Source organism: Hylobates moloch, unplaced genomic scaffold (assembly GCF_009828535.3).
Source record: "Hylobates moloch isolate HMO894 unplaced genomic scaffold, HMol_V3 SCAFFOLD_14, whole genome shotgun sequence".
Taxonomy (NCBI): domain Eukaryota; kingdom Metazoa; phylum Chordata; class Mammalia; order Primates; family Hylobatidae; genus Hylobates; species Hylobates moloch.
Window position 1 is genome coordinate 32,641,532 of NW_026652289.1, and position 16,539 is coordinate 32,658,070.

At 47.1% G+C, this 16,539-nt stretch overlaps 1 protein-coding gene across 1 annotated transcript in view; it reads left to right on the forward strand.

Moving 5' to 3' along the window:
- Window positions 1-16,539, forward strand: part of ADAMTS17 (ADAM metallopeptidase with thrombospondin type 1 motif 17) — a 361,454-nt gene that overhangs the window by 1,935 nt on the left and 342,980 nt on the right. Inside the window, exon 3 of the mRNA XM_032175346.2 lies at window positions 8,668-8,833. Coding sequence (XP_032031237.1) covers window positions 8,668-8,833 — 166 coding nt within the window. The remainder of the gene's footprint in view (window positions 1-8,667; window positions 8,834-16,539) is intronic.

Sequence of the window (16,539 nt, forward strand, 5' to 3'; positions counted from 1 at the left end):
ACCCACAGAGTCTGTGGCGAGTCCTTGAGAATCTACGAAGCTAGAAGGCTGGGGGTGCAAGGTCTTATGTGAGACCTCTCCTTTCTTCCCAGTGCTGCGGGTATCTCTGTGTGTAGTTCCCTAGATCAGCCTGGCTCTCCTTTCAGGAATTTTCTGAGTTCTGATTAGGGTATGATAGGCTTTTGCTCAGCTGGGAAAAATAGGCAACTTTGGTGAAACAAGGAAAGTGATATAGACCCTTGGAGGGGGCCTGGTAGGAAGGAGCTAGTGTGGACCCGGGGCGGGGAATGTGGGTTGTGGGCAAGGAGGCTTAAGTAGTAGGAGTGAGAAAGGCTCAGATCACTCACTGTAGGGCTCGGGTCAAGGCTGTATCATGTTCTGGGAGGGACTGGAAGGCCCACCTCATTTTTCCTGTTTTTGCCAAAGTGTTTAAAGTCTAAGTCACATCATTGTACTGTACATGGAAACATCTGAATCCCATTTGCTGCGGTTTAGTGAGTTTCTGTAGAGGTCAGAGTTTATACTTCTTGGTGTAAAGTTTCCAGCAAGGAGCTATCTGTGAAGGAGCCGAGGTGGAAAGCTAGATAACATTGATTTAAAATCCTCGCAGAATGAGGGCTGGGCCCTGTCATAGATGGCATCTCAGCCAGCTTCTCGGCAAGACTGTCCTTCCCTTTAGCACCATGTGAGGGTGCTGTGCTTTAGATAAAGGAACCTGGCCAACAGGCTGAGTTCAGTGTGTGCCAGTGGCGGGTGTACCTCTAAGACTTCAGCTTTTAAATTCCTGCTGGAGCAGACACTTCTGTTGTTTAGTCTGCCTTGTTCATCCCGTTCGTGTGGGCTGGACATTGGACACTTCCCCCTCCATACATATCGAAGGCAGGAGGGAAGAGACAGTGGGGTGACTTGAGGTGGACCCTTTGCTTGCAAGGTGGTCCTGAAAGCGTAAAGAAAAGAAAGCAACAGGAATTTGGGCTGACCAAGTTTGCACTGCAGACTAGCTTTGACTTTGGTTCTCAGTTCAGGCGGCTGATGATGTTGTGTTAGTCCCTCCTGACTGTGGTAGAAGCTCTGTGAAGTGGAGATGTGGAGTTGTGTGTGTGTATTTGCTATGACAGGCTCAGCTATAAGATGTGGGAAGGGAGGCTGTAAGTAGATGATTTTTAGTGGCCATGGATGAGGGGCATTGCAAAGTGTCCTTGTATCTAAAAATGAGGAGCAGGAGTCGGCAAACTTCTCTTAAGGACCAGATAATAAATATCTTAGGCTTTGTGGGCCACACAGCCTTTGTTGCAGCTGCTCAAAGCTGCTCTTTTAGTGTGAACGCAGCTACAGCTACGGATGGCATACAAGCGAATGGGTGTGGCTGCGTTCAACAAAACTTCATTCCGGATGTTGAGTATCATGTTAATTGCTGGTAAGTCCCACTGTATCGAACATCTCCTAAAGGGCTCAGTAGAGTGTTGAGTGCCTGGGCTGTGGGGGCACACAGGTTCTGTTCCATGTTGCATGGAATCTGTGCTGTTTGTCTCCAGAGATGTTTGCTATCTGTTTAAAGGAGACGCATTATTAGAATAGATCATTCCTTAGCTGTTTAGGGGCCATAGAGAGTAAAGCACCTGTTCCATTTTTGCTCCTTCTCCTTTTGACAGCAGACAGAGGCGTGGGTCTGCAGCGTTCCTTTCTTGGTGTCTTGTCTTGAAAAGCTGGGCCAGCTGCGCTTTTTGGATCTTCAAAGACTATAGACTTAAGTTTTAATTGTTTTCTGTTTATGCTTCTTCATTGTTTTTACATTTCCAAGAGTCTTTAGAGCATAGGTGTTTTGGAAGTGTTTCTATGAGCATATCGTTTCAAAGCATGAACTTCAGGTGTGTGAGGAAAGCCTTTCCACTCCTCATGAGTTTATGTAAGTTCGGATCAGCTGCCTCTGTGACCACGACTGGATTGTGAAAGGCCAGTGGAATTGGAATCAGGCTGAACTTCATAGGTAGACAGGATAGCAGAGAGGGCACTTCAAGAACAGCATGAGCGTCGGGCTCTGAAAAGAATCTGTGCAGCTTGTCCAAAGTGAGTGGCTGGAGGACTTGATTTAGGAAGAGGGAACGAGAGGAGGGGAGGGCTGGAGGCCCCTGCTATTGGGTTTGGTCTGCCAAGCAGCGGCCATCCTTCCTTGGATGAGACAAAGCTTGGGAAGGCCACCCACTGGAATGTGTCCACCCCTTCTTGGCCAAGGCTGTGGCCTGCCAGGGGCACACTGTGAGATGGTGAGACCAGACAGACCACCAAGGAGCTGTGGGCTGCAAAACATTAAGCCATAACCGCGTTCCAGTCCACCTTGAAGGACTATGAGGTCAGGGATCCTCCTGCCATAGCTCCTCTGTTGTCACAGCCACATGCTGTAGGACTCTTATTTGGAATCACTGGGGTCAGTCTGGTGGCCCAGCCCACCCTCACTCTGACTGGTCAGCCTGACTGCAGACCATGTGTCCATGTTGGTAGCACGTCATTTGTGGCACATGGGACATCCATAGTTCTGTACAGCTGTTCCAGTCCCCTTGAGAACTTTTAGAGAATGCTCACCTCTAATTTATAGGGGAGCAAGTGTAGTCCAGATAAGAATAGATGGGGGCAGCTGGGTGCGGTGGCTTATACCTGTAATCCCAGCACTTTGGAAGGCCAAGGCGGGTGGACCACCAGGTCAGGAGCTGAAGACCAGTCTGGCCAACATGGTGAAACCTCGTCTCTACTAAAGATACAAAAAATTAGCTGGGCGTGGTGGTGGGCACCTGTAATCCCAGCTACTCGGGAGGCTGAAGCAGGAGAATCACTTGAACCTGGGAGGCGGAGCTTGCAGCGAGGTGAGATCGCGCCAATGCACTCCAGCCTGGGTGAGCTTAGCCAGCTGATGAGTAGGCAGCTTAGGTTAGACGTGTTGGGGACCCTTTTAAGAGGGCAGCCTGCATTTGTACAACTCCTGTGATGAAGAAGCAGGTTTGGGATGTTACTACCTTTTTCTTTAGAAAAGAGTTATCAAACCCTTTTGATTGATTGATTTACAAAATTTCCCAGCTTTATAATGCAGCCTACTCAGTGGAGAACAGCTGAGTAGGAATTAGTCTTGTCAGAAATTTTATGGTGTAGAGACGCATTGGAAGGGACTGCATTATAATACATCGTTATATTGAGACAGGTCTGAGGAAGGTACGTAGTCCTAAGTATTGCTGAGGAATTGATCGTGTGCAGAATAAATATGTTTGGAGAATACAAAGCACATATATAGAACTTTATAAAAAGAAACAATTGAGTGGATGTTAAGGGGCACTTTGGCAGGAATGGAAGAAGGGCAAAGACAGTTTCGTGAAGTTTAGAGGCGTAGAAGTATTGGAGGGAACTACTCAAAGTTCTAAGGCCTCTGGCTGCCACCTCTGGAGCAACATTCCTGTGGCCTCATGGTGGCTTCTCTTTGTCCCCCTTTGTCCTCTCTAGCCGTCATACTCTTGTGTTCCTCCTGATTGCCCAGGGCTTCATCCAGCTGCAGCTCTCCAGGGCTGGGCTGACTCCTCTTAGGATGCCAGGCACTGACTGCTCCTGCACCAAGCTGCCCACCAGCGTCGTCTAGGACACATACTAGATTTTCCCACTTTGAACTTTTGTTTAGTTGACAACATTTAAAAACAAATGAAAAAGAAGTAAAAGATGGGACGATGAACTGAAGCAGTCTTCTTTGACTGACTGCATTCTTCGAGCTTATTTCCTGAACTCTGAAATACTGCAGCTGCCTGATCTTGGATGTGTGTGATGGGGAAGATGTTTTTTTGCAGCCCGTACATCTGGGGGAACCATGCAGAGTCGTTGGTTAACTTTTCCCTGGACCTGCTTCTGTGCACAGGTCCCCAGATGCCTAGTCACATGCTTGCTTCTTAGGAAATGAAACTGTATGGCCATTTGGAGCTGTGATCTTGAGCAAGTCACTTAACTCCTTTGAACCTTTCTGCCTGCAGCCATACAGGGGTAAATAACACGGGCCCTGCAAGGCTGTTGATAGAATGGAACAAGATAAAGTCTGTGAAATCATTTAGTGAGAGCGTGGCACATTGAGGCATTAAAAACAGGCTGCTTCTACCGCCCCGCAGGCTGTTCCCAGACTTTTCTAGTTATACATCAGCTGATCAGTCATCGCTGTTGCCTGAATGAGCAGATCATTATCACACACCTGCCATGTGCAGGATGCTCTGGTAGGCGCCTAGCAAGGCTCAGAGAGAAAGACAATGCAGGCCCTGTCTGGGAAGACAGTACCAGCCTCCTGGAGGTAGGTGCGCTGGAGCCTGGAACTGGGCAGGGCGGGGCTTTGGGGAGGGAGGAGGGTAGGCTTCAGATTCCAGGAGGGAGGAGTGACTGAAAAGTCACCGAGGCCCCACTGTCCTGAGATAAGGGGCCCATGAGTGGATTTGTGGGGTGGTGGTTTTAAGGGAGAGATGGGAATGGAGGAACTGAACTGGCAGGCATGTGGATTAGATGGGGCAGGTCTCTGGGTGCCAACCAAAGGCATTTGGACTTGATCCTAGAGCAGTGGTTCTCAGCCTTGAGCCGGCGTTACAGTCCCCTGGAGGGCCTGTTGAACTGACTGCTGGGCCCCGTCCAGGAGTTTTTGATGTAGCAGGTCTGGGGTGGGCCTGAGACCTTGCATTTCTCACAAGTTCCCCAGGGAATGCTGATGCTGACGTCCTGGGAGGGCACTCTGAGGGTCACTGGCTGGGAGGCAATGGAGGACGGGTAGTTGGGGAATCCTGGGGCTAGCCGTATGGGGAGGACTGGACGAGGGGAGCACTTAGAGCAGGGAGGTGACCAGGCTCAAGCCTCAGAAAGGAAGGAAGACCACACGAGAGGGACTCTGCAGGGCAGGCTGGCCGTCCTTTTTGGCTGGCTGGCACTGACTAGTGGTCTGAAAGGGCTGACACTGAAGCGAGGGACCCCCACATTACCAAGGAGAGGCCTGCTTTGGGAAGAAGACCAAGCATCTGTGCTCAGGCATTTCACATTCGAGGTGGCGGCGGGACCGGGGGAGGGGCCCTCCGGGTGGTGCCTCATAAGGGGTGCAGGTTGGGAAGCCTCATATGGCTGTGTTGTGTGGAGGAGGCTCCTTCCATGGAAAGAGGTGCGTGCCCGCTGGAGAGTCAGAGGCAGGACGGGAGGATCTGCAGTTACAGGGGGGCTTTTTCTTCTTGGAAGCAGGTTGATCCCTGCAGGAAGCAAACTCACCACCCCGTTGGGCCTATCCTCTCAACCCATCTTGACTTAGAGAAGGAGACCTAAGACCCACTCGTGTTAACTGAGGAGCTGCAGACTCCTGAAGAAAAGGAATTCCATTGCGGTCTTTGTGGAATCCTGTGACTTTGTCCCCTCCCACAGAGGCATGCTGCTTTGAAGCATACAGGACAGACTTTCTCTGTTATCTTAACTGCATTTTCTAAGCTATGCCGAGAACACGTGCTAAAGTTAGGTGATAAAAACCTCTATGTCTTTCACACTTTCCACACTGCAGTGAGAGCTAGTCCTGCTTCAGGCAGGAGGTGATCTGGAGTGAACAATGCCTGATTTACAACTCTGTCTTAATAGAACCCTTCAAAGCAAGTACCCACAACAAAGAGAGTTGAAAGGTAACCACTCACAACTGCTGAAATATCAGGTTATTGCCCGATCCATTTTATTTGACCCACACTTACAGTATAGCATACCAAATCCTGCAAAACTTAAGATTTCTCTTTTAAGAGCACCATTTCATAGGGGGCTTTATTATATCCCTTAAAACCAAGGGGCTTCGGGGCTGCCAGTTCTGTCTGCCATAGGCATTTGCTTCTACAAAGTTTGTCTCTTTGGAGGAGGGTTGCAGGCCTCTTGTATCTAAGGCACAGGCTCATCGCTGGGGTTTCTTCATCACCATCAATGGGACAGAAGAGGCCTTGGACAAACATTTCCCTGAGTCTCCCTTCTCCGCATAGATGGTGACTGCAGGAGTCACACAGATCCAAGAAGCCCTGCTCAGCTCCTGGGGCCACGCACAGTGGTGGGCTAGAAGCAAGGGCAGTGGGCAGAGCTCCACAGAGGAAGGCCTGGGTTCCAAATCCGAGGACGTCTCCACATGGGATCAAAGCAGTAGGTGTCCAGGGTCTCCAGCACCCAGTTAAAAGCTAGGCGGCGCTTCTCAACCCTGGCTACACATTGAATTTTCCTGGTCACCTTTGAAAAAATATCAGTGCCTGGGCTCCACCCCAGAGATTCTGATTCACTTGGCCTGGAGTAGGGGCTGAGGCATCAGGAGTTTTCAAAGCTCCCTACATCATATCAATATGTAGCCGGGGGTGAGAAGCCCTGAGCAAGGGGGCTGCAGGCAGTCCATGCAGGTAATTGCGTTTTCAGTCGCAGTTTTTCTTTTTGAGTAACTGTTATGTGGCAGGCGTTGGCAAAAACAGGAGGAATAATTCTGATCTTACCTCAATGGAACAAACTGTTAGGTCGTGAGAATGTGCTATAACATGGGGTAGTGGGCTGGAATGTAAGAGTGCAGGGGGCTGCAGGAAAGGAGGGTTTATTTAGGGAAGCGAGGTCAGGGAGAGAGAAGGAAGGCTGGTGGGTATTTTGGGGTGAGACTGTGTAATGCACAGGTGGTGCTTCTCCCCAGGACGTTTGACCACGGGTGGCGTGCTGACAATGGCAGTGTTACAGATGCTTGAAGGAGCCTAGGTACAGTGAGACAGGCAGGAGGAGGCAGGGCCCTTCCTCATGCAGGTTCCCAGGGTGAGGGCCCTGTACAACCCCTCCTTCCTGGCCACATCCCTGTTCGAGGTCGGGGCCCAAGAGGGCAAGTGGCTGCCAGGGCGAGTATCCACTAGTCCATTCGTCCATCTTTCCCAGCATTGCTGTTTTCTTCCTTAAGTTTATAGAAACCAGCACATGGGGCCCCTGAGAATTGTAAATAAAAACCTTCCCTACGGTGCTAAGTGATGCTTTGCATGTATATAGGAGTGTGTTTGTGTAGGATTTCTCACCAAGGTGAGATCTCCCTGTCTTTAGAAATTTGTATCACCTTAGAACCAACAGCTAACTGCTTTTTATGCCAGGGTTTGTGAATGCAAACTCTAGACTGAACGAATAATAACTAGCTTTGAAAGTGCTAGATCCTGGGGGGGCTTTGACCCACAGCGGGGTGTTTCCAAATGAGTCCAGCCCCTCAGAGTGAAGCGTATCCTCTAGGGAGCAGGTGGGGGGGGGGGGTCCTCCCACGTGGGGCTCCATCCCACCCGCTGCGCCGTACCCTGCCCACTCTATCTTGACTGCGGAAGTTTTCAGGTGTTCTGCACCGAGGCTGCGTTGTGCACAGCTATCTTGGAGCTCTGTGATCCGTGTTGGAGATCCCACTGTGGCCACCCTCTTCCATTTCTTCGGTTTCCCCAAGTTTCCTAGTGAACAAACTCAAGTTTTCACTTTAAAGGAGACGGAGGAGAGCTGTGTTCTCCTGCAGGACATGCAGTGCCACTTTGAGACAGTTTTATTTGGGCAGTAAAATCTTTGAGTTGTTCTTGGCAAGAGTTGTAATGAAATGGAAACCTTGAAATATGCTTAGAGCGGTAAGTATGGCCTCACCCTGTATCTTGGGGACGCAAGGTTGTAGGCGATCTTATCAGTTGATCTGATTTACTTTCCAGGAATCTTGGTACCGGTGCGTCCTTTCAGAACGTAGAGGGGGGTCTATCTCATTTGGCTTAAGTGAGTTTTATACTTGAGACTGGAGTTAGCTCTGCGTGTGGTGGAGAGTGCTGCTTCTCCCAGTGTGGTCCCTGTGTTACATGGAAACTTCTTAGAAATGCACATTCTTGGGCTCCAGCAGGACCTCCAGGTGATTGGGGTGCACGCTAGGCTTTGAGAACCAATGGTGTAGTGTGTCATGGCTTTTGAAAAGTGAGGGTGGAAGAGGGAGCCAAGAAAGGGTGTCATGGCCCCCTGAGACTTATCCGCCAGATCTCCTGAATCTACGATCAAAGGCAGTTCGGGATTGTTCCCAGGAGAAGGGGATGTTGACTGCATGGATCTGTGTACAAACCAGGTCCTCCCCTGGCCCTGCCTGGGTTCGATTTGCTTGAGAGATTTACCATTTTGACTCCACATAAGAAGGGAAACTAGCAGCAGGTGCTTGCTGAAGGAGGGCAAATTGTTTTCATGCTGTCAAAACAGTACTAATGTTACTCTTAATATACCCAGGGATAAGATACATTTTTCCATTAGGGATATAAATGTCATTCCCAACAATTTCAGTGTTGCCTCCCAGGTGGACTTTTGGGGGGATGATTTTTAAAGTAACTTAAAAAATAATTTTAAAATTAAAAATTAGATAATGAAGTAGTTCATCTTCCCTGAAAGCCAACATGGAAAATGGATGCTGTTGTATCTGTCTCTGTACCCCCACCCCCAACGCAGCTGCTCTGTGGTATGTTTGTAAGTCACACAGAAGCTCTCTCTTGGGCTCAGGTAAATCTGACCCATTTGCAAAGAAAAGAGCCCAGACATGGAAAACCAAATCACAGCAAGGTGGCCTTGCCTGCGCCTCCGGGGGGCCATGGCGTGTGTGAGTGAGGATGACCGATGTCGCATTTCCTTCTCCTTTCTGGACAGGTTGGCCTCATTCAGCTTGGGCAGGAGCAGGTGCTCATCCAGCCCCTCAACAACTCCCAGGGCCCATTCAGTGGACGAGAGCATCTGATCAGGCGCAAATGGTCCTTGACCCCCAGCCCTTCTGCCGAGGCCCAGAGACCCGGGCAGCTCTGCAAGGTTCTAACAGGTGAGTCGGGGCAGCAGCATGACTGGCTTAGAGCACACGCACAGCCCGCATCCTTTATGTGTCTCCAAGTGCACTGAAGCCACGTGAGTGAGAACTTACCTTCCCCTGTATTTCAAAAGCTGTTTTATTGCCCTGAGACCACTTCCTTTTCTTATGTGTCTTATGTCGGCAGTCCTTTGAAAAAGTCATCGTTTTGTTTCTGCAAGGAACCCAGGCTCTCTTTCATGCAGTCTCTCAATTTTATATATCAAGAGCAAGCTGAGGTCCAAAAAACCTTGTAGCCGAGCTTGGATAAGAATTCCCATCCCCTGGTGCTCTGGCCAGGAGCTCACTCTTAATAATACAGCGCTCCCAAGTTTTGGCTGCACTAACTAAAGCCACCTGGGGCGCCTCCGAAGCTGTGATTTGATTCTTGATTCTTGCAGTGTGGCCCCCGGGCCAGCAACATCGGCATCACCTGGGAACTTGTTAGAAATGCACATTTTCAGGCCAGACCTGTGAATCAGAAACCCTGGGGGAGGGTCCAGTCATCTGTAGTTTCACGGGTCCTCCAGGGGATTTAGATGCATGCTAAAGTGTGAGAACCACTGCTTTAAAACATGCCATGCACTGGCCTGTCCCCCAACATCCTGATCTTTTTTAGTCTGGGGTGTGATTTGGGTGCCAGTGTTTTTAAAAGTGATTTTAAGATGCAGTGTGGGGAGGAACGTGGGGCTCTTATACTCTGGGTCTGTCTTTGAACAACCCTAATGTGGATGACCTGTCACCTGTTTAAGGACATTTCATGGGGCTACAAATGTCCCCAGATGAAGTTGGAGCACAGGCGGCATTTCCTCCCAGGAGATCTTGGGACCCCACCGCTGACTTCTGGGGGTTGTGCTTCTGTAGTTTAAAGACTTATCTTTGTATGAAAATGCAGTGTGTCTTGGTTTAGTATTCTGGTGACATTGGAAACAGTGTGTCTTGGTTTAGTATCCTGGTGACATTCGGAATAAATTATGTGACTGCTTTAGAATTACCTTGTTATTTGTAAACAAGTTTTGCAGTTGAGCTCAGCTGCTGTGTGTGGACTTGATGGAAGTACATTGACTTTCTCCTTAGCCTGGTCTGGGTGGGCAAGGTGGGTATTAGAGGTGATTGTGCTGGATAGAGGGCATCTCTGAAACCTCAAGAGAGCTTTGAGTCTCAAATGGAGACATTAGAGTTTTTCTGTTCTTTCTGCATCCTTACAAAAGTAAGGAAGACCTCATAAAATTACTAGTACCTAAAAAATACCTTTTAATAGGAAACAGGGTTTTTGGTAAGTCTGACGGTTGTGTGTGGGCTTGATGTCAGTATGGCTTTTTTTTTGGGGGGGACACGGTCTCACTCTGTCACCTAGGCTGGAGTGCAGTGGTGTGATCATGGCATGTCACAGCCTTGACCTCCTGCACTCAGGTGATCCTCCTTCCTGAGTAGCTGGGACCACAGGTGTGCACCACCACACCTGGCTCATTTTTGTTTTGGTAGAGATGGGGTTTCGCTGTGTTGCCCAGGCTGGTCTTGAACCCCTGGGCTCAAGTGATCCTCTCGCCTTGGCCTGCCAAAGTCCTGGGATTATAGGCATGAGCCACTACGCCCTGCCCCCTGCAGTGTGCTATTTTTAACCTGAGCCCGTGACCCTACCTAGTTCTGTCTTGACATACCAGCACAGAGGCAGAGGGATTTCTCTACGGCAGGGGTTCTCAGCCCTGGCTGTACCTTGGCATCACCTGGGAAGCTTTAACAGCTACTCACGCCTGGGTCCCACCCACAGAGAACCACTTTAATTAGACATCCTGGGGACATCTGGCAAAGTAAATGCTCCCAGGTGGTTCTGATGTTCAGCTGGTGTTGAAAACCCTATCACTAAGGACTGTTAAACCTGAGGAATAGCACCTGTGGGCCATCGGGAGTGGATTTTCCCATTTGAGCACCTTCAAGCAGGGCCATGCAATGAAACAAAGGACAGATGTGCCTTCTTCTCACTGTTGCCTCTGCTCATGCCACCGTTCAGCAGCCGCTGGTCCATGGTCAGAACTGAGCGTGCTTGTAGATGACATAATGGGATGTTTGTCTAATGACCACCTTCCATCCTCTTTAGTGGTGCGATACTGAGGATCACTGACAACATGATAAATGGTGCTTGTGTTTGCATTTCTGTCCCTAAGAAGAGTTTTGAGGCATTCTTTTGATAGACTGTTTAGCCTTTAATGAGGAAATAAACAAAATCAGGGTGGGGTGGATGTGCTGGAAAAAGTTAAAACAAGAGCAGCCATGCAAGACTGTAGGGAGAAATTTCTGAACTTGCTTAAAAATGCAATCTCTCCTTCCCTGGTCTCAAACCTTGGATCAGCTTGCTTTTTGGTGCAGGAGTGATGTGCGTATTTAAGGCTGTGCCAGACTCAGGCTCTGCACTAGTCAGCAACACAGACACAGAGGAGAGTTACATATTTTGCTTCTGGTCTTTCTTGCACTGCGTGAAATATTCAGTAAATGTGGCTGTCCTGAGAATGACAATGGGCCTTTTCATAGGCTGAGCTAAGGAGCAGTCAGTTAGGCACTATCTAGTTTGGATTAGCTTTCAAACATCAGGAGTTTAGAAATCGGGAAAATTAATTTACTGGGACATCTGCAAAGTACATTCTTTAAGTTTCCTAGAAGTTTCCTAATCTTTCCTAGAAAGATTAATCAGATTAATCCAAGATTTCCCATGGGAATATGCTCTTGCTGGTTGAACACGGCAGCCATAGTTTCGTGCCCTGTTGTTGACCCTGTGTTATGATAGCCTTGGACATGGTCTGAGAGTAGCCTTGCCGGCTCTTGTCGGTGAGCAGGAGTCTAAGAAACTTCCTCCATGAAGCACTCGGTGTACTTGAAAGGTGAACCTAGGTGAGCCGCTGTGCTGAGTAGGGTTTTATGTCTGAGCAAGGTTGGTGGCTAGAAGGACTGACACAGCAAAGGCCACCTGGGAACTGTTTCTTTCCTTTGGATACTACTGAGGTTGCATTTCTAATGGTCTTTGGGGCTTCAGGCGAGGGGACAGGCTGATCCTGTTTCCTACATTGCTCCTTATTTTGGGGGCCTGATAAACGGATCCATAAAATAGCACTCTAGGTTGGAACTTGGCAAACTAAAATGGTACCTTGCATATTTTGAAATGTTCCTTGATTTTTAAAAAGTTATTTTGACTTCAAACCTTTTAATCTTCCTTCTGTGCTTGTTTTAATTTCTCCATTATGATTCAGTTTAGAATCTTCCTCCCAGCATTTTCATGCTCTTAAGTAACTACGAATCTTCCTCTCCTCCCCCATGGTGTATTTCACATGTGTATGGTAGAAGTAGATGGTGAAATAGAAGAGTAATTTTCTATTAGCATTTACAGTATAGGAATCCCGCAACATGCTGAGGGGTGGTGAGCTCACTGGAACGTGATTATGCCTCCAGCTGTGGTTTCTGCGAAGCATTGTTGTCTACTTTATAGGTTAAGTTCTGTTATCATTGTTTTAAAAAATCATTGTGGTTATTTTCTAGTATTGTTCATTTATAGCATTATAAAGGTAATGTCAATGAGTATTTGGTGGATACTATAACTCTTTAGAAACTGTGTATGCTAATTTATGCAAGAATTTGCATGTATAATATGTGTATATCCTCTGTAATGCACAATTGGTCAGGTCTTGTGCTTTGTACCAATTATGCCTAGTGTTCCATTATTAGAACGCTAAGCTTGTGGCAGTTATTTATACCCTACTGCTCAAGGTCATCGCCAAGGTCTGAGTTTTCACAAACAAAATGTGCACCCTCAGGCATAAATGGGTTAAGATTCATTTGGTTGGAAATGACAGAAACCAAACTGGCTTAAACACTAAAGACATCACTGACATGAGTTCGTGGAGCTGATGAGTAAAGCAGGAGGTTGGACATCACGTAACACTTACCCAAGCTTCACTTCTCTGTGGTCACTTACTTGTATGACACCCTCTGTCCTCACCTGGCTCCACTTAGGGTGACCAAGAGGCAGCTAGGATGAGGTCAATCGTTCTGTTTAATTGGGATGAGGAGGTCAAACGTTCTGTTTAATTAGGATGAGGAGGTCAACCGTTCTGTTTATTTGGGATGAGGAGGTCAACCGTTCTGTTTAATTGGGATTTGAAGTGGGTTGGCTTGGATTGGGTTCGCCACTAGCTGCAAAGGTTTATGGCAGGCTTAGGTCTCTCCCCATAAAGAGCGTAGGTGCCAGTACTCATGTGACTATGCAGATACCACTCTGTTTCCATCCCTGTCCTGACTTTTGCCAGCCATCACACACTTGGTAAAAGTCTGGAGTAGATTTAGGACATCTCGAATCCAGGTGTAATCCATTATTCCAGCCCACACAGTTAACAATTGGCTGTTTTCTCCTCATTTCCACAGCTTAGATGCTAATTAGCTCCTCATTCCACCTGTGCCCCAGGGATAACTGTAGCTGTTGATCTTTGCCCAGCAAGGGCCAATCCTTCGGAAATTTGGTTTCTCTACACTTCTTTGAGACCTTAGCTCTCCCAGTGGATAAAATAAAATATGATTTTGTAGTGTATCCAGTGTTCTTTGCTGTAAAAGTGGTAGTTGGAGTCTTTCCTGTCCTTCTATATCTTAACTGGAAGCAGAACCTAAAAGGAATGGCATTAAATTGCTACTTTGAGTTTCTTCAAGTTAATATTTTAAATATTTATTTGCATATAAATGTTAACTCTATAAGTAGACATCAGTAGTTTACTATTAGCATACACAGTTTCTAAAGAATTATAGTATCCACCAAATACTCATTGACATTACCTTTATAATGCTGTAAATGAACAAGACAATACTAGAAAATAACCACAATGATTTTTTAAAACAATGATAACAGAACTTAACCTATTCTACAAAGAGAAAAAGAACCATGGTAGAGGTCCAGTTCTGTTTCCCTTTGGTGTAACCCCAGAAGAAGAGTCCCTTAATGTCTCTGTGCTTCTGTGTTTGGAGCAAAGAGGCTGCTCCAAAGCTGCACAGACCCAGGGGCTTAACCGAAATTTATTGTTTTGTTGGTATTTATTATTCTAGTTCTGGAGGCCAAAAGTGTGAGATCAAGGTGTTGACAGGGTTGGTTCCTTCTGAGGCTGTGAGGAAAGAGTCTGTTGCAGGCTTCTCTCCTTGGCTTGCAGATGGCTGTTGTGTTAGTCGATTTGTGTTGCCCTGAAGGAATACCTGAGGCTGGGTAATTTATACAGAAAAGAGGTTTATTTTGGATCAGAGTGCTATAGGGTGTACACAAAGCACAGTGTCAGTATCTGCTTCTGGTGGAAGATGAAGGGGAGCCAGCATGTCACATGGGGAGAGAAGGGAATGAGAGAGCGAAGAGGTGAGGGTCTTTTGAAACAGCCAACTCTTGCATGAACTAATGGAGTGAGAACTCACTCATCACCATGGGGATGGCACTAAGCCATTCATGAGGAATCCGCCACCTCCCACTAGGCTCCACCTCCAGCATTGGGCAGTACGTTTCATTATGAGATCTGGAGGGGACACACATCCAAACCGTACTGGCCGTCTTCTCCCTGTGTCTTCACATGGTCTTATCTCTCTGCCTGTCTCCGTCCAAATTTCCTCTTAGGAGGATCCTAGTCATTGGATTAGGGCCCACTGTTGTGACTTTATTTTAACTTAGTTACCTCTGTAAAAACCCTGTCTGCAAATGCAACCACATTCTAAGGTCCTGGGGGTTAGGACTTCAACATAGGAATCTGGCAGGGTTCTGGAGTAGTGGGCGGGGGCGTGGTGCACAGTTTAGGCCACACAGCCTCTGTTTTCTTACCTGCACCATGGGATGGCGATGTCTGTCGCAGGATAATTGCGGAGGAACGCTGAGAACCAGGGGTGCTGTAACTACCTCCAGCCACTCTGGGGGGCGTGTTCAAGAGAACTTTCATAAATGTCTAAAAGGTAAAAATCACATTTACAGGAAACTAGAAATGGGCCACACAAAGGGACCCTGTCTGTAACAATAGACACCATCGTTGACTGGTCAGCTATTCAGTTACACTCTTGATAAGCATTTGAGGGGCTGTGTAAGCTCAGGCAAGTTAGAAGGGTGCCACCCTCTCTGAGCTGCAGTTTCCTCCTAATGTCATCTACCTCTTAGGGCTTTTGTGAGTATTAAATGAGTTAATGCAGACTTACCACTTAGGGCCAATCCATGTCGGCTATTGCTGCAGCTGCTGTGGTTATAATTCACCTGCTCATTTTTGACTATCAAGGAGACCACTTCAATGCCCTTGTTCTGTATTAAGTCAGGGAGAGAGAGGCCCTGCAGAGCACTCAGCTGGGAGCTAAAGACTCTCATTAGTATTCTTGAATCTGCCATCCTTGCCTCTTGAGCAAATCCACAAGAAATCAAGGAATCTTAGTATTTGTAGACAGGAAGTTGCGCTTTCAGGTCATATGCTAAGTTTCCCTTCTCACTGACCCTCCGGACACTGGTCAGATTTGCATACTATGGCGAACATGACATAGTATGGTCCTTGCCTCCAGAGAACTTAGGGTTTGGTGGGGGAGATAGGCAGTAAAGACATAAATGAATGTAGCAGGTATAAGTTATTTTGAATTATGAAATAATTTACAACAGGCAAAACACAAAAAAGAAACCTGCATAGCCAGCATTCAGACTTACCCTATGTTAACATGTGGTCAGATTTGCTTCAGAGCTTTCTTCTTCTCTTTATTTATTTGAGATGGAGTCTTACTCTGTCGCCCTGGCTGGAGTGCAGTGGCGTGATCTCGGCTCACTGCAAATTCTGTCTCCCGGGTTCAAGTGATTCTCCTGCCTCAGCCTCCCAAGTAGCTGGGACCACAGGCACCCACCAGCACAGCACGCCCGACTGATTTCTGTATTTTTAGTAGAGACGGGGTTTTGCCGTGTTGGCCAGGGTGGTCTCGAACTCCTGACCTCAGGTGATCTGCCTGCCTCGGCCTCCCAAAGTGCTGGGATGCTTTCTTCTTTTTTTTGAGAGAAATGAACATTTATGGATATGACTGATGGCGTTCCCCCCTCCACCCACTATCATGGCTCTGGCTTATTCCCCAGAAGCAACCACCAGACTGACCTGACATAGGGGAACCCTTCCTTTCCATGTTTTTTATACTTTTATAGCGATTATGATATATAGTCATAAACTGCATACTGTATTGTTTTGTATGTTTTAAAATTTACATAAATGATTTTATGCTGTGCAGCTTGCATTTATCACTCACAATCATGTCTTCTAGATTTATCCATCTTAATAAATGCAAATCTAGTTCATTTATCTTTATTGCAGAGTTTTGTCTGTTAACTTTTTCAAAGAACTGGTTTGGTTTTGTTTTTCTTTATTTTTGAATTTCCATTTGTATCCTTATTATTTTTTTCCTTTATTCCTTTTTTAAATATTCTCTAGGTTTAGTCCTGTTGCTTTTTCCCTAACTTCTTGAGTAGAATACCTAGCTCAGTAAATTTTACTATCTTCATTTTTAATTTCTGTATTTAAGGTTTCCCTGTAAGCACACCTGTAGGTGCATACAAATTTTCATATGTAATATTTCTAGTACCCACTTCTAAATAGTCTGTAATTGCCACATACCTTTTCCCTAGAGAGGCAGTACAGTATAGTGGTAAGAATTTAGACACAGGT